General features: G+C 50.1%; 1 protein-coding gene across 3 annotated transcripts in view; it reads left to right on the top strand.

The window, feature by feature from the left end:
- The first annotated feature begins 3,393 nt into the window (after positions 1-3,393).
- ADCK5 (aarF domain containing kinase 5) overlaps positions 3,394-18,069 on the top strand; it is a 28,226-nt gene continuing 13,550 nt past the window's right edge. Inside the window, exons 1-7 of one of the 3 annotated variants that reach the window (XM_058176524.1) lie at positions 3,394-3,445; positions 7,225-7,325; positions 8,067-8,216; positions 9,314-9,389; positions 14,529-14,729; positions 16,118-16,258; positions 16,875-16,988. In XM_058176524.1, the coding sequence (XP_058032507.1) occupies positions 3,428-3,445; positions 7,225-7,325; positions 8,067-8,216; positions 9,314-9,389; positions 14,529-14,729; positions 16,118-16,258; positions 16,875-16,988 (801 nt within the window). In that variant the 5' untranslated portion in view covers positions 3,394-3,427. Of the gene's footprint in view, positions 3,446-7,224; positions 7,326-8,066; positions 8,217-9,313; positions 9,390-9,427; positions 9,556-14,528; positions 14,730-16,117; positions 16,259-16,874; positions 16,989-18,069 lie in introns of those variants that run through there. The other 2 variants (XM_058176525.1, XM_058176526.1) reach the window with 2 other exon arrangements.

The raw sequence follows: 18,069 nt of genomic DNA, 5'->3' as shown, positions 1-18,069 counted from the left end.
AAGTCCAGTTGCCTTTTGGGGAAAAATAAAACCACACGTTTGGAAGAGTTCGTTAGGGTAACTGGCTGTAAAGTTAACTTTTGCCATTGCTGTTGTGACTGCAAATGGTCGCTAAAGGAGACAGCCGCTAAACGAGGACTGTCTGTACTGTGCTTGCCGTCAGCAACTGTGTGTTCTTTCCTACTGTGGAGAGGGTATTCTGCAATGGAATTTCTCTCCTCTTCTACGCTCAGGTAATAGGTTTGCCAGATGAAAAAGAGCTTTTCCTATTCCAAAATTGCTTTTTTAGGAGGCAACTGGACTTTCTGGTTTTTCTTTTTGAAGTTGTTTTGCTTCTCATCCAAGAAGCTTCTTCTGCTCTGACAGGATAGTGCAAACGTCCAGCTGTCTGCAACGAATATAACTCCTTCCATTCCCCCACATCCAGTCAGAGCCAAAAGAAGCTTCTTGGATGAGAAGCGAAATGTTTTCAAAGAAAAAAGCCAAGAAAGTCCAGTTGCCTCCTGAAAAAGCCCCTTTGGGACAACCAGGACCTGGATGACAAAGAATCTCTACAGACTTTTAGCTTTTCCTATTGTTTCTTTTACTGCTTTGCCCCACAGCTGGGGAACCCAGCACTGTCATTAGATTTTGGGGGTATAGAATTCCTCCGATCACTGGGACCAACATCTGGGCTTCTGGTATTTTTCACGTTGCTGGTTCCCAGCTTCCCCAACGCTGAGCTCACTTTCAGTAGCCAGCACAGGAGTGAGCGACGATGGCCCCTGGACGACTGGCGGACTTCAACTCCCAGGATTCCTCAGCCAGCAATAATAATAAAATCAATCATCAAAACGACACACGCTGCTTTTCCTTCAATGCTCCTGCCATTTCCACATGTTCAGCAAGGTCAGGGAGAACCAATTGTCTCGCACATGCCACAGCTGGAAAAATTGGGAAATTGGGAGAGTTTTTTCCCCGAACCAACATCTGGATGAATCACTGATTTTTTCGTGCCTCTTTGAAAGATCTGGCTTTTGCAAAAAAACGTTTTGGACTTTGGATCAGTGGTGAAATCCAATTTTTTTTACTACCGGTTCTGTGGGCATGGCTTAGAGGGCATGGCAGAGGAAGGGTACTGCAAAATCTCCATTCCCGCCCCACTCTGGGGCCAGCCAGAGGTGGAATTTGCCGGTTCTCCAAACTGCTCAAAATTTCCGCTGCCGGTTCTCCAGAACCTGTCAGAACCTGCTGGATTTCACCCCTGCTTTGGATGCAGCTGTTCAGGAATGGAGCAGCTGGAATATAAAACTTCCAGGGGATGGACAGCCAATAATCCAGCTATTTGGCATATCCTTGCATTGCGTTTCTGTGTGCACACACTTGCAGGGGTGTGTGTGTGTGTATGTGACACACAGAAACACGCACGGAAGAAAAAAGAGGGTCTTAAAAGCCGATCCATGGAGAAAATTGGCTTCAAGGCAAAAAAGAATTGGAATCAGAATAGAGCTGGAAGTTACCTTGGAGGTCTTCTAGTCCTATATCATTTCAGACAAGTGGCTGTCCAGTCTCTTCTTAAAAACCTCAAATGATGGAGCAGCCACAACTTCTGGAGACAAGCCGTTCCACTGGTTAATTGTCCTGTTAGGAAGTTTCTCCTTAATTCCCTCCTTGATTAGTTTCCATCCCTCGTCGTTTCTTGTTTTGCCTTCTGGTGCTTTGGAGAATCGCAGGACTCCCCCTCTTCCTTGGGGCAGCCCCTCAAATGCTGGAAGACTGCTATCATGTCCCCCCTAGTCCTTCTGTTCAGTAGACTAGAAATAACCTTCAAATGTTCTTCATCTGTTTTAGTCTCCAGGCCTTTAACCATCTTCGTTGCTCTTCTTTCCACTTTTTCCAAAATCTCAACATCTTTTTGACTGCCTGGCTCATCATATAGTCCAGGGCTCTCCAACCTTGGCAACTTTAAGACTTGTGGACTTTGCTGGCTGAGGAACTCTGGGAGTTGAAGTCCACAAGTCTTAAAGTTGCCAAGGTTGGAGAGCCCTGATCTAGGCCATCCTCAATATAGGAGTCTTTTCTCTTCCGACCTCTGTTGAGAGGCAAAGAATGCCAGGCCAAGCTCTGACTGGCATGCACGCCAAGTAGGATAGGTAAGTAGGCCTTGACTCAGGGCCACAATTGAGCCGGAAATTTCCATTGCTATGCAAGACAGTTAAGTTTTGCCTCATTTTAAGACCTTTTTTTTGCCACGCTTCTTAAAGTGAATCATTAAGTTAGTAACCCGGTTGTTAAGTCAATCCGGCTTCCCCATTGACTTTGCTTGTCAGAAAGTTGCTGAAAGGGGATCACGTGACCCCCGCCAGACACAGCAACCGTCGTAAGTATGAGTCGGTTATCAATTGTCCGAATTTTGGTCACGTAACTAGGGGGATGCTGCCAACGTCCTCTGCGTGCAAATCGGTCATGTCGCTTTTAGATTCCCTTGATGCTGTTGTGACTCCGGTCACTAAATGAACGGTCGTAAGTTTGAGGACTGCCTATAATCAGGACAAGCTCTAGGTGGCAGAAGACGGGAAGCCATTTCATAGACCTTCCTGACTTCGACAATGGATGGAAAGGAAGGAAGGACAGTCCACGGAGATTCTCCGTCTTCCAGGTTGTGCCAAAGGTGCCTTTTTTTTTTTCTTTTCCAAGAGGCAACTGGACTTTCTGGTTTTTTTCTTTTGAAGACGTTTCGCTTCTCATCCAGGAAGCTTCCTCAGCACCACTTCCAGAGAGAAGCAGCCTAGAACTAAGGAGAAACTTCCTGGCAGAACAATTAACCAGTGGAACAGCTTGCCACCAGGAGTTGTGGGGGCTCCATCACTGGAGGCTTTTAAGGTTGTCTTCCTCCCAGGAGCACAGACAGCCTGCGGAACTCCTTACCACCACCCTCCACCTGACATCTCTCAGAGAAGGAACCGGCTCCATTGTGGTCGTAAGTCGAGGACTCCTTGTCTTCAAGAAAGAAGAGGGGCGGACTTCAACTCCCAGAATTCCCCTGGAAGCAAAACTGGGCTGGGGATTTCTGGGAGTTGAAGTCCATCCGTCTTCCAGCGCTGCATCGGAGTCGGATCCAGGTTAATGGGCCGGGGGGGGGCAGAGACTCCAAGGGGTTTTCCCGCTCCTGCCCTGCTCCGGGGGTGGGGGGGTGGGGGGAGGGCCCTACGAACCCCCCTCCCCCCGCACTCGCCGTCCGCCCCTCCCCCCACCCGAGCTGCCCAGGAGGCGGGGCTTCCCCTCGAGGCTCCCCGCGACGGGTGGCGAGGCGGGCCAATAGGCGGCGGGGCGGGTGGGGCCTCCGATCGGGCGACCAATCGGGGCGCTCTCTCGGGCGCGCGGGAGGGCGGGGCGCGGGGTGGGGGGCGGGGCATGCAGGCTGGGCTGCGGGGCGCGAGGAGAAGCGATGGAGCTGCGGCGGACGGTGAGACCCTCGCCCGTTTCCTTCCCCGCGGACCCCCCACCCTCTCCCCCAGGCGACCCCCGGGAGCCCCGCAGCACCCCTGGGGCGCTCCGGGAGGGGGGGGGTCCGCTCCTCCCGGTGGGGAGGGGAGGCTCTTCTCTGAGCCCCCCGCCCCCCTCCCGGAGGTCCTGACCTCCCGGCCCTCCCCCCCCCAATGGGGTTCTTGGCTCCCCAGAGAAGCCCCCCCCCCCCCATTGCTGGAATGAGCTCCGGGGGGGGGGGGGGGCTCTGGGGATCCTTCCCCCCCTCCTGCCTGGGTGGTGGGTGGCTCTTGCCCCCAGAAATGGTCCTCAGCAGCTCCGCCCTCCATTGCTGAGAATGAGGTGGGGGTGGGGTGGGTCTCTGGGGAGGGGGCTTCCTTGCCCCTCCCTTACCCTCCTTGCTTGGGGGGGGGCTTCCTTCCCCCACTTTCTGGGATCCTCTCCATCTGGGGCTGCCCTCCCCCACTTTGCCCAGTGGGGTGTCTCCCCCTCCCCTCTCCCCAGGGCTGGGCTGGGCTTCCCATTCATCCCTGGGGAATCTTCTTCCTGTGCCCACACGTCCATCCCCTGTGGGGGGGTTCCCTCTTCTCCCTCCCCCCTCGCAGGTGCCCAAGGTGGGCGTTGCCTATTGGGAAACCAATGTGCCTCAGCCTGCAGCCCATCATCCACTCCCTCTGGTTTCCCTCCTTGTAGGTGGGCGGACGGCTGGCAGGGCTTCCTGGGTGCCAAGGCTGGCAGCCAAAAGAGACACACACGCACACATGCTGCTCTTTCCACCCGGAGGAGCCTGGGCTGGCTTGGGTTCAGATTATGACAGCCGGGCTTTGGCTGTGCGGAGCATGGAGCCCCCTGGACCCCTCCTCTCTGCCAGGAACGCCCCCACCCACCCCCTCCGTGGGAGACCCCGTCCTTCCTTCCTTCCTTCCCTCCTCCTCTTCTGGAATGAGCATGCCGTGTGTCCCTGTGTGTGGCCCATTTAACATAATTAGATTGAAGCTGCTTGACACACACCCCCAGCAAGGTTTTCCCATGGGGGTGTGTGTCTCTGAGCCCCTTTTGCACAAAGCCTGGGCAGCCCTGAGCCAAGGATAGCTGTGCAGCCCTCCCCCCACTCTCCTTGCCCCCCAGTTTCCGTAGCTTCTTCTGGACCAGCTCTTCTTCCAGCTTCCTTTCCCAGGCTGGCATGAAGCTCATGGGGCCTTCCATTGCAGTGTTGTGATTGTGATTGTGTGTGTGTGTGTCGGTCTAGTGAGGCCCAGAGGGACCCTTCCTCTTTCTGGATCCCCAGCCTGGGCTTTGGAGAAGATACTCGTGGCCTTTCCTTTGGGTGGTGGGAGTTAGAAGCAGCAGCAGACCTCTCGCACGCTCCCTCAGCGTAGAAGGGCAGCCGGGCCTTTTCCTGGGCTCTGGAAACTTGTTCCAGGCCAACCTTTGCCCAAGAGTGGCAGATGGGGGCTGTCAGTCGCCAGGTGTGTCTTCTCCAGAGCTCTACCAAGAGCACCTGGCTCTGTGTTTCTTGCTTCGGCCTCAGGCGCTGCCTCCTAAGAAAGAGCGGTTATCAAGAGAAGATCCATAGCATTTCAGGGTTGAAAGGAGGGGTGGTGGTCCTGGGTGCTCTCTGAGCTGGGTGGTTTCCTTGCAGATGTAAGGAGTGGGGTGTGCTGAGGGAGGGAGGGAGGGAAGAAGGAAGGAAAAAAGAAAGAAAGGAAAGAGAGAGAGAAAGAAAAAGAAAGAAAGAAAGAAAGACTGTGTGGTCTTTGGTGCTCTCTGAGATTGGTTCTTTCCTTGTAGAATAGAATAGAATAGAATAGAATAGAATAGAATAGAATAGAATAGAATAGAATAGAATAGAATTCTTTATTGGCCAAGTGGGATCGGACACACAAGGAATTTGTCTTGGTGCCTATGCGCTCAGGGTACATAAAAGAAAAGATACCTTCATCAAGGTACAACATTTACAACACAAACGATAGAAGGTTTCACGACCCAAGTAGGTCAGTGTTAGTAAGGAGTGGGGTGTGGTGACCCCACAAGAGGGAGGGAGGGAGGGAAGAAGGAAGGAAGAAAGAAAGAAAAAGGAAAGAGAGAGAAAGAAAAAGAAAGAAAGAAAGACTGTGTGGTCTTTGGTGCTCTGTGAGCTTGGTTTTTTCCTTGTAGAATGTTTTACGACCCAAGTAGGTCAGTGTTAGTAAGGTGTGGGGTGTGGTGACCCCACAAGAGAAGCGGGGGAGGGAGGGAGGGAGGAGGTGGTCTTTGGTGCTCTCTGAGCTTGATGGTTTCCTGGCCGACCAAAGTGCTCTGACGTTACCTAGTTTGGGTAAGAAAAGCTCTGCAGGCAGCAAGGAGCCACGTTGTTCCGCAGTCTTTCCTCCTTGACCCCGTCTGCTCCTGGGGGGAGCTGTCCGGCAGATGTCCTCCGTGATAAGGCCCCCACCCACGCCAAGACCTTGGCAGCCCCCTCTGGGCTGGAACAGCGGGTCAAGGCTCTGCCCTGCAGCCTGCCAGCTGCAGGAGCTCTTCGGGTGGGATTGGAAGGGGAGGGAGGGAGGAGAACGGCATCTCCGGGGGCTGGAGGCAGAGCTGGGATGATATCCTCATTTCTTCCCTCCGCTTGGCCGCTCTCCAGGCCCCCCTGCCCCTCTCGGGGCTTCCAGTGTCTCGGGGTGTCTTCCATCCATTGCAGAGGGGAGGTGGGGACACCTGCAGAGGTTCTCAGATAACCCACAGAGAGAGCTGCCATGTTATTTATCCTTTTCTTATCCCTTCTTTCCCCCTTTTCCTGGTAGCGTGCTTTGATATTGTTGTTATTATGATTTTCTCTGTTACTTTGCAAGTACGCCTGATTACTTCACTACCTTCAGTACCTGAGACAAATTCCTTGTTTGTTTAACCATCTTTTGACCTGTTCTCTCTCCCAGGCCATTCCAGGCTCTCTGCTCTGTCTTCTGTATTCAGTCCTCCTGTCCTGTCCGTCTGTCCATTCTCTTCTATTTAGTCTCTTGCTTATTCTCTTATTTGTTCTGTTCTGTTTTATTCTAAATTCTATTCTGTCTATTCTCTACTCTATTCTGTTGTTACTCTTATTCTAGTCTACTCCAATCCATTCTATTTAGTCTCTTGCTTATTCTCTTATTTGTTCTGTTCTGTTTTATTCTAAATTCTATTCTAAATTATATTCTGTCTATTCTCTACTCTACTCTATTCTGTTGTAACTCTTATTCTAGTCTACCCCAGTCCATTCTCTTCTATTTAGTCTCTTGCTTATTCTCTTATTTGTTTTGTTCTGTTTTATTCTAAATTCTGTTCTGTCTATTGTCTACTCTACTCTATTCTGTTGTAACTCTTATTCTAGTCTACTCCAGTCCATTCTCTTCTATTTAGTCTCTTGCTTATTCTCTTATTTGTTCTGTTCTGTTTTATTCTAAATTCTGTTCTGTCTATTGTCTATTCTACTCTACTCTACTGTAACTCTTATTCTAGTCCAGTCCAGTCCCTGTTCTTGTTCTCTTCTCTTATTCTCATTCCCATTCGGAAGAGCTGCTGAAACCTCTGCTTGGCACCTGTGCTTCCTCCTTCCCAGCTCTGCCCCCTTCCATAAGGGGGGGAGGCAGGGAGAGCTGACCCACAGCGCCCCACGTTGTGACCTTCAGTACCTCCGCTCTCCTCCACCATGACGGCCACTTGAGCTTCCCGGAAGCGGACCTCCTTCCTTCAGGCTGATCCTCCACACCCCCCACGCCCCTTTCTGCTTTCCTGCAGCTCCAGGTGTGCTGCTTCCATCGGCACCTGCTTCAGCGCAAGAGGAGCCCCTGGATGGTCTCTCCGCCCTGCCGGTGGCGCACCGAGGCCCCGTCGGCCAGGTAGCTGGGCTTGGCTTCCTCCTCGTGGCCCAGGGAGCCTTTGGGGCTGGTTGGGTCCTCGACTTACAGCACTTCATTTAATGGCCGTCCAAAGCCACAAAAGCAAATGAAAAAGGACCCTTTTTCACAGTTGCCGCCTTTGGTCAGGTGATCAAAATTCAGACTCTTGGCAACTGACTCGTATTAATGACCATTGTGGGGTCACATGATCCCCTTTTGTGGCCTCCTGACAAGCAAAGTCAATGGGGAAGCCCGGTTCACTTAACAACCGGGTTGCCAACTTACCGACGGCTGTGATTTAGTTAACCACTTTGGCAAGAAAGGTCACAAAACGGGGCAAAGCCCACTTAGCAGATGTCTCGCTTAGCAATGGAAATGTTGGGCTTGATTGTGGTCGTAAGTCGAGGACTACCTGTATTACATGGACTTCCCGTGTTGGAAGCACCAAACCACTTCCTGGTTGAAAGGATTAGCCGGTGACATCACTGTCACCCAGGGGACACCCAGTTGGGGGGGGGTCTCCTTCCGTATCCCCCATTAATGCACCCACCAAAGTGGTCCCTATTTAAAGTTTGCACCCTTTTCAGATTGCTAGGTGGGCAGGAGCGGGAGCAAAGGACGGGTGTTCTCACACACAGCAGCCCTCGGGTCTCGAACGCTCGGGGCTGCCAGGAAGAGATGCGGGGTGCATGTGTCCCCTCTCCGCTCATTTCACAGTCGTCTTTCTCCCCCACCCTGCAGCTCTACCGGACAGAGGGGGCTGCTGAAGAGGACCCTCCTGGGAACAGCGGTGGCCCTTCCCCTGGCGACGGGCATCTACTACAGCTTGGCAGAGAAACAGGACCAGAGGAAGATGCGGTTGCTGGCTGGCGGTGTGGTGCGCTTTTTCAGGTGGGGTGGCTGCTGGAAGGCCTCCCCGGCCCTTTCCTGGGGGGGCGGGAAGTGAGGGGGAGAAAGGAGAGGCCCAAATCCCTCCTTACAAAGGCCAGCCCAACCATCAGTGCAAGACGTTGCTGGTTTTCTCTGGATCCACCAGCAACAGGTAGGTCTGGAGCAGGGGTTCCCCCCCACCCCACGAGCCCCTGGCCTGTTGCACGTCTGCAGCCCGAATCGGGCCTCGGTTGTTTCTCCGCCAATCAACCGAAAGTTTAGAGAAACAACACCCACCCACTCACTCCTCCAGCTGTACTAAGGAAGCCAGAAACATTCTGGATCTGACTTCCTGCCTCCCAGACATCTCTGACCCAGGCAGTTTCAATAGAATAGAATAGAATAGAATAGGGAATAGGAATAGGAATAGGAATAGGAATAGAATTCTTTATTGGCCAAGTGTGATTGGACACACAAGGAATTTCTCTTGGTGCATAAGCTCTTAGTGTATATAAAAGAAAAGATACCTTCATCAAGAATCATAAGGTACGACATAGAATAGAAATAGAATAGAATAGAACAGAATAGAATAGAATAGAATTCTTTATTGGCCAAGTGTGATTGGACACACAAGGAATTTGTCTTGGTGCATAAGCTCTTAGTGTATATAAAAGAAAAGATACCTTCATCAAGAATCATAAGGTACGACATAGAATAGAAATAGAATAGAATAGAACAGAATAGAATAGAATAGAATAGAATTCTTTATTGGCCAAGTGTGATTGGACACACAAGAAATTTCTCTTGGTGCATAGGCTCTCAGTGTACATAAAAAGACAAGATACGTTCGTCAAGAATCATAGGGTACAACACTTAATGCTAGTCATAGGCTGCAAATAAGCAATCAGGAAACAATATCAATATAAATCGTAAGGATACCAGCAAGAAGGTGACAGTCATATGTACTGTGGGGCTTCCCTGGAGCATGGAAAGGAGAAGGAGCTGCTTTCTGGACCTGACCCAGACCCCCCGGCTTTGCCCCCCAAGGCCCGGGGGGGTGGGCACTCAGCAGGTGGACTGGAGGGAGGGTCCTCAGCCCGGATTCTCTCTTCCCCAAGGTCCCTGCGGCTGGGAATCCAGATCTCCTTGGATTACTGGTGGACCAACCACATCGTCTTGAGAGGCCTGGACGAGGTACAGTTGATGGTCAACCTTTGGAAAACCGCTCTTGTAAAGTCTGCAGAACAATCCAGGTTGCAGCGTAGTTCAAAGCCAGAAATAGACCTGGGTACTTTATAGTCCTCGACTTACGACCGCAACTGAGCCCAGGATTTATGTTGCTAAGTGAGAAATTTGTTCAGTGAGTTTTGCCCCGTTTTACGACTTTTCCTGCCACCTTTGTTAAAGTGAGTCCTTGCTGTTGTTGAATGAGTCACATGGTCGTTAAATGAGTCAGGTTTCCCCATCGACTTTGCATGTCGGACGGTCACAAAAAGGGGATCACGTGACACACACCCCCCCCCATCAGGGCCCTGTGAACCGTCATAAATATGAATCAGTTGCCAAAGCGTCTGAATTTTGATTGCGTGAATCCGGAGACGCTGCGACGGTCATAAGTCACTTTTTTCAGGGCTGTTGTGAGTTTGAACGGTCACTCAGCGAATTGCTATAAGTTGAGGACTACCTGTACTTACGTTCTTTCTTTGTCTAAGAAATTGTTTGCCGAAAAGGTTTCGAGGAATTACACGAGGCAACAAAGAATAGGAACCTCATTATTAACGTAGGAAAGGCCAACGACATGAAAAAGGAAAGGAAGGAGTGCAAATTAAGTTTACAGGTGGTCCTCAACTTACGACCACAATTGAACCCCCCCAAGTTTCCATTGCTAAGCGAGACACTTGTTAAGTGTCTTGAGTTTTGCCCCATTTTCTTGCCACCTTTGTTAAGTGAATCCCTGCTTGTGGTTGAAAGAGTCACATGGTCATTAAATGAATCATGTTTCCCTGTTAGGAAATTGTTATTTGTCTAACTAGTTGGTCAGGCAATATATAAACCAACTATGTACGTTTGCAGTAAGAAAGGTATTATATGGCTTTAAAACCGTGTTTGCCTCATCATGCATCCTGATTGGCTGAGCTCTGTAGCCAATTTATTTATTTTATTTATTTATTTACATTTATACCCCGCCCTTCTCCGAAGACTCAGGGCGGCTTACAGTGTGTAAGGCAATAGTCTCATTCTATTTGTATATTTACAAAGTCAACTTATTGCCCCCCCAACAATCTGGGTCCTCATTTTACCTACCTGATAAAGGATGGAAGGCTGAGTCAACCTTGGGCCTGGTGGGACTAGAACCTGCAGTAATTGCAGGCAGCTGTGTTTTAATAACAGGCTTCTTACAGCCTGAGCCACACCGCGGCCCAATGTACTTAAGGAAAGCTGAATTATGGTTTGTTTGGACACTACACCATTGTTACCTGCTGATATGCTGCAACTGTATATTTGAGCTCTAGGCATGATCATGGCTTGATCACGGCTATTTACTGATTCTTTAATATTTACTGTTGTGTATTGAATTGTGTTCTCGGCCGAACCTAAATAAGATCTGCTTTGTTGTGCGAGTCTACGAGTGGTAAGAAGACTTGACACAAAGGATACTCTGCTCAATAGTCCACAACATTGGTTATGAGACCTTAACACCGACTTTGCTTGCCAGGAGGTCGCAGAAGGGGATCACGTGACCCCAGGACGCTGCGACCGTCATATGGATTATGAACCAGTTGCCAAATATCCTAATTATGATCATGTGACCCGGAGGGGGGAAAGCTGCGACCCTCCTGTGAAAAGAATGGTCATAACTAGCTTTTTTTTAGTGACATTGTAACTTCGAACGATCACTAAACGAACGGTTGTAAGTCAAGGACTACCTGTACTATTCCATGGATTGGAATAACAACATTGGTTGTTAAGTGAATCTGGCTTCCCCATCAACTTTTAGAATAGAATAGAATAGAGTAGAGTAGAATAGAATAGAATAGAATAGAATAGAATAGAATTTTTATTGGCCAAGTGTGATTGGACACACAAGGAATTTGTCTTGGTGCATATGCTCTCAGTGTACATAAAAGAAAAGATACGTTCATCAAGGTACAACATTTACAACACAAATGATGGTCAATATATCAATATAAACCATAAGGATTGCCAGCAACAAGTTATAGTCATACAGTCATAAGTGGAAAGACTTTTCTTGTCACAAAGTGAGTAAAAGGGGATCACGTGACCCCCAGGACACTGCAACTGTCATAAATATGAGTCAGTTATCAAGGATCCGAATTTTGATCACGTGACCCTGGGGATGATGCAACGGTCATAATTGTGAAAAAAGTCATAACTCACTTTTTTCAGTGCTGTTGTAACTTCCAATGGTCACTAAACGAATGGTCGTAAGTCAAGGACTACCCATACATGGCTCCAAACTGAAACAAATTGAGTACAGAATATGGGAAGCAAATGAAGAATTTTTAGGAGGCAAAAATATAGTGAACGGGATATTGTCAGTTGTGAAGAACCGAAGGAAGGTTGAAAAAAACCCAGAAATCTCTCGCAGCAGAAATCTCTCGCAGTATAACAGCCTCTGCCCGGCTGTTATACTGAAGGGAGAGTCCAGAATGTGAGGAGAAATGCACAAGCAAGAGGAATAATGTGTGAATGGGCTACTTCAGGGGTAAATGAGGGTGTAGTTGAATACAAAAATGGCTAAAATTAACTGTTTTGATAGAAGAAAAGAATAGAAGTACTTTTGTTTCTACTTGGAAACCACTTCTGGACTTTGTGCTTGGGGGGGGGGGGAAGAAAATTTTGATTTTGGGTTTTACCGATTAGACTGATTTGTTGTTATAGAAATGGCTAGTTTATGTTATTATGGAAAAGCAAAAAGTTGTGGTTTCTTGAGAAATGTTGAGAAACCGGAATACAAAACTGGTATAAAAGGAGCCTGTCAAAGTGGCTTCGTTCTGCAGAGCAAACAGGAAGGAAATTAATCGGCCAAATTCAAATCCTTATTGTCAGTGCACAACGTATGTAAAATGAGATTGGTTGTGCTGCCTCAGTCCACACACACACCCCAACACAATACAACTCATAGTGAAGACAGAAAATCCCTAGCCCAATAAATCATATAGTCCCACTGCAGCAGAATTCAAGGAGGAGGACAAGACACGTCATGGAGGAGGTTGGGTGGACCTGCCCAAGTCCTGAAGAAGAGAGAAGGGAGCTGTTTAAAAAGCAGAAAGCAGATCCTTGAGTTTGGTGTAGAAGCTCTCAAGATGAACAAAGTGCTGAGGGCCATTCAAAACATTGGGATAACTAGAATTGTGTTGCCTTTTCTGCTGTGGTTCCTGACTCCTTTCCTGCTCTTGAGTAGCGTTTGTCAAGAACGGTGTGTAGCTAAAAGTCTGTGGAGATTTATCAGTCATCCAGATCAGGGGTCTCCAACCTTGGTGTCCCTTTAAGACTTGTGGACTTCAACTCCCAGAGTTCCTCAGCCAGCTTTGCTGGCTGAGGGACTCTGGGAGTTGAAGTCCACAAGTCTTAAAAGGGACCAAGGTTGGAGACCCCTGATCCAGATCAGGGTTGATCCCAAAGGTGCTTTTTCAGTAGGCAACTTTTAACTATACAATTTGGGATGACAACCCTTCGGATGGTGTGGGAGTATGGACGGATTTCTAGAGGAAAAATTGCAGAACCAGGAGCACCCTGAGGACACAGATAAACCTCCAAGTGGCCTCAGTGACCCTCTAAAAGGATGCAAAGGACCATCCGTCTGCAAGGAGTATCAATCCTTCCATTGCCCACCCTCCAGTCAGAGCTGAAGAAGCTTCTTGGAGGAGAAGCGAAACGTCTTCAAAAGAAAAAACAGAAAGTCCAGTTGAACCAAAGTACCTTTGGGACAACCGTGACCTGGAGGACTGAGAATCTCTGCAGACTTCTTGCCTACAGAAGTTGTGGGAGCTCCATCATGGGAGGCTTTTAAGAAAAGACTGGGCAGCCATTTGTCCAGAATGTTACAGGCCAGGTCTCCTGCCTGAGCAGAGGGTTGGACTAGAAGACCTCCAAGGTCCCTTCCGACTCCGTTATTCTGTTATTCTTCGTTATACCCTTTCTATGAGCTGCAGTGGGACTTCCACCCACGCTCTCTTGTGTGTGTGTGTGTGGGGGGGTGGTAGAATTTCCCTCTTTGTGCTTCACATATCTTGCATGATGTTGGCCGGGCAATGCCCTATAGGAGGAATGTGGTTGCTTACCCCCTCATGGTGTAGCATGAGGACCCAGATTGTTGGGGGCAATAAGTTGACTTTGTATATAATATACAAATGGATGAAGACTATTGCTTAACATAGTGTAAGCCGCCCTGAGTCTTCGGAGAAGGGCGGGATATAAATGCAAATTTAAAAAAAACACTGTGTTGGTCTAGGCACCTATTTGCTTAGTGCAGAAAAAGGAGGAGAGGTGTCGTGTCCCACTCCCACTCCGACGGCCGGGTCTGGGAATTCTGTATCAAGCGTGGCCACGAAGCCTCTGCAGCTGTGCCAAATTCCTGTCAGAGTTCTCAGGGCAGGCAGGAATCCAAGGTGTGACTTCAGCAAACCAGATGAGACTTTGCCTGACTCAAGGAATGCCAAAAAGCAGATCCTTTATATAGGCCATGAGGTGTGGCTCCATGACTCAGCACTTATCCAGGCCTGCCCGTCCCTTCCTTTTGCTGACGTCGCCTCGCCATTCTCCGGAAGCGGGGATCCGTCCACTGTGACTTTCCGTCCTCCTGATCTGCTGCCGGCAATTCTAGCACGTGGCTGGCTTCATGCTCACACGCTGTAGGAGAGAGGTTTGTTTGCTCATTCCTGACATTCTGTCCGGGCATGGTGCCAGGGCTGGGGGCTGGAGGCATGCCAGGCCGTTCCTCTTCATTATCAGACTCTGACCCAAATAGTAGGAGATGAGAGGGGCCCGGCTGAGGAGAGGAGGGAGGACAAGGCACAACAAGAGTCTTGCACAGCAACGGAAGAGGAGGAGGAGGAGAAATTGCTCCCAAGTTGCACATTCAGAGGCAGACCTCCAGCCGGCTCCCTCCCTGACTTATGACCGTCGTAATCCAGGCAGGGAAGGTTGGCAGTTCGGAAATCTGTCTCTGGAAAATCACAGATCTCCCAGGATAGCCCTTTTTGGGAGTGGAGGTGGAGAGGGTGGGGTCAGCCAGTCATGTGATGATGTGAGATCCCCAGGGAAGGATCTAACCACCTGCTCTTCCTCGCCCATCTTCCCTGTGGTCAGAACAGCCCGGAGTACGTGGCCGCTGTGTCCAGGTGCCACCAGCGCTCGGCCGAGAGCATCGTCTTCGGGGCCATCCAGAACGGGGGTCTCTACATCAAGCTGGGCCAAGGCCTGTGTGCCCTCAACCACATCCTGCCCCAGGAGTACGTCAACACGCTGCGCACCTTGGAGGACCAGGCGCTCAGGCGGGGATACTCGGAGGTGAGCGGGGCAGGGAGGGGCAGCTAAGGGCTGTTTCTGCTGCACTCGGGGATCTTGGGGGTCGCCAGGTCTGGTAGGGGCTCTTCCTTGGGTCGCCTGCCCCAAAGAGGGGGGGGGCTGAGCTTTAGTAGGAAAGGGACCGTTTTTCCATTAGCAGCCACAGAAGTGGGTTCTCTTCTTCTATCAGGAAAACTTCCTGGAGTTCCTTGCGGCTCTTTCGTTTCCTTTTTGCCATGTATTAGATTTGAATCTTGTTGCTGGATTTAAATGTTCCAAAAGTCAGTGGGGAGCCCGATTCACTTAACAACCATGGTTACTAACTTAATGACTCACTTAACAGCTATGGCAAGAAAAGTCACAAAATGAGGCAAAACTCTCTCCCTCGGCAACAAGACATTTTTGGCTCAATTGCGGTTGTAAGTTGAGGACTACCTGTAGCCTCCAGGTAGGTCTGTCTTAACTTTCAACACTTGCTGAGCAAGTGGCCACAACTTAAACCTCTAAATAGAAGCATCCTTAGCTCCATTTAAGGGACGTGGTGGCTCAGGGGCTAAGACAGCTGAGCTTGTCGATCAAAAGGTCGGCAGTTCGGCGGTTCGAATCCCTAGTGCTGCCGTGTAACAGGGTGAGTTCCCATGACTTGTCCCAGCTTCTGCCAACCTAGCAGTTTTAAAAACATGTAAAAATGCAAGTAGAAAAAATAGGGACCACCTTTGGTGGGAAGGTAACAGCGTTCCGTGCACCTTTGGCGTTGAGTCACGCTGGCCACATGACCACGGAGACGTCTTCAGACAGCGCTGGCTCTTCGGCTTTGAAATGGAGATGAGCACTGCCCCCCAGAGTCGGGAACGACTAGCATGTATGTGCGAGGGAAACCTTTACCTTTACCTAGCTCCATTTGTTGAGAAAGCTATAATAGTTTTATTAAAAGTCAAGCATATTCCAATATTGCACAGCCAAACCTGAGGAATTGCGCACCCAAATCCTTAAGTTCTGCTCCCCCCCCCCCGCTCCACTCCACTCCCTTGCTGCCCATCCCATTACAGCCAATCAAGTCCAGGCAAGATGTCCAAGCCCAGCTTGGTATGCGGCTCCCTCCTCCTCCTTCCAGCCGGATGACCTTGAGGCAGCTTCTCAAGGTGGTACAATATTTACTTTCAATTTCCCAAGCATCCACCATCCTGACAGTTCACGGCAGCCTCTCACTGCCTAACAGCGGAAGCGCAGCAAGCATAAAGCGACATCTGACCCTGGACATAAGTTGAGGGCTCCTCGTAGCTTCGCCCTGTTTCCCTTTCCTTCCCACAGGAGGGCTGGCTCACAAACTCCTCCCCTCCGTCCACGGCCCTTGCTGACTCCCCGTCTCTTCTGGCCCTTCCTGGCTGCAGGTGGACGATCTCTTTCTGGAGGACTTTGGCGCCAGGGCGGACCAGCTCTTCCTGGAGTTCGACTACCAGCCCATTGCGGCGGCCAGTTTGGCCCAGGTGCACCGGGCTCGGCTTCACGATGGCACCCCGGTGGCCGTAAAGGTTGGTCTGGAGAGGGAGAGGGCAGGCGAAGGGAGGATGCTCCAGCCTGAAGTCCCAAATGGCCTTTTTTTATTCAGGGTTTTTTTCTTTGAAGACATTTTGCTTCTCATCCAAAAAGCTTCTTCAGCTCTGAACTGGATGGTGGGGAAGGGAAGGATAGAGAGTTGGTCATTTGCATCCTTTTAGAGAGTCCTTGAGGCCACTAGGAGGCCACTAAGAGGATTCAGATGTCCAGCTGTCTTCAAGGAGTATCAATCCTTCCATTCCCACCATCCAGTCAGAGCTGAAGAAGCTCCTTGGATGAGAAGTGAAACGTCTTCAAAGAAAAAACCAGAAAGTCCAGTTGCCTCCTGAAAAAAAAGCCCCTTTGGGACAATCAACACCTGGAGGGTGGAGAATCTCTACAGAGGGCTGTGGGAATGGCTGAACTACACTTCCCAGCCTGATGTTGGGAGTTGGAGAGCTGCAGGTTCCCTTCCTCCTTTTGGACTTCTGGGGGCTCCAGACTCCCTTCCTCGGGGGATGGGGAAGGCAATGCCGGTGCTCTGAGCTACGAGTCTCCCTCCGGGGCCGCCCCAATTCCCAGGGGGTCACCCTCTCCTGCTCACCTGTGCAGGTGCAGTACATCGACCTGAGGGACCGGTTTGACGGGGACATCCGCACCCTGGAATTCCTGCTCTGGATCGTGGAGCAGATGCACCCCAGTTTCGGCTTCAGCTGGGTCTTGCAGGTATCATCTTGGGGGGCTTCAGCCCAGAGAGAGGAGCCCCGGCATCTCTCGTCACTGACCCGAGAGAGCCGCTCTCAGCCGCTTCCTTGACACACACACCCCCCGCAGCAACCCTGAATTCATTTGCTGACCTGCCGTTCTGGTGGCTTAGGGGCTGCCCCATATCTGAGCCAGGAGGCCCTTTATCTCCCACCCGAGAATGTAGCCTGTTCAGAGCAGGGCTGGCCAAAGGGATGAGGGAGGGCTGAGGGTTAAGGGACAAGGTCACGCTGGGGTTTTTTTTTAAAAAGGATCCCCTTCCTGCATCTTTTTTTTTTTAGTTTGAATTTATACCCCGCCCTTCTCCGAAGACTCAGGGCGGCTTACACAGTGTTAAGCAATAGTCTTTATCCATTTGTATATTATATACAAAGTCAACTTTTATTTCCCCCAAGAATCTGGGTCCTCATTTTACCTACCTTATAAAGGATGGAAGGCTGAGTCAACCTTGGGCCTGGTGGGACTTGAACCTGCAGTAATTGCAAGCAGCTGTGTTAATAACAGACTGCTTAGTCTGCTGAGCCATCAGAGGCCCTCCATCCATCCATCCATCCATCCATCTGTCCATCCATCAGTTCATCCACCTGCCCATCCATCCATCCCTCCAGCAATTCATTCACCTATCAATTCACCCATCCACCCTCCATCCAATCCATCCATCCATTTTTTTATTTTTTTTTATTTGCATTTATATCCCGCCCTTCTCCGAAGACTCAGGGCGGCTTACATTGTGTTAAGCAATAGTCTTCATCCATTTGTATATTATATACAAAATCAACTTTTATTGCCCCCCCAACAATCTGGGTCCTCATTTTACCTACCTTATAAAGGATGGAAGGCTGAGTCAACCTTGGGCCTGGTGGGACTTGAACCTGCAGTAATTGCAAGCAGCTGTGTTAATAACAGACTGTCTTACCAGTCTGAGCCACCAGAGGCCCGTTGCTTGCTCCCTCAACGACTCCCGTGGTCCTGTGAGTGTGCCCTGTTCTAAGAAGAATAGAGTGGACCCTGGAAACCTGCCCTGCCCTGCCCCCCTCCAGCA

Source organism: Ahaetulla prasina, chromosome 3, assembly GCF_028640845.1.
Source record: "Ahaetulla prasina isolate Xishuangbanna chromosome 3, ASM2864084v1, whole genome shotgun sequence".
NCBI lineage: Eukaryota > Metazoa > Chordata > Lepidosauria > Squamata > Colubridae > Ahaetulla > Ahaetulla prasina.
This window is presented reverse-complemented; position numbering and strand designations above follow the sequence as displayed.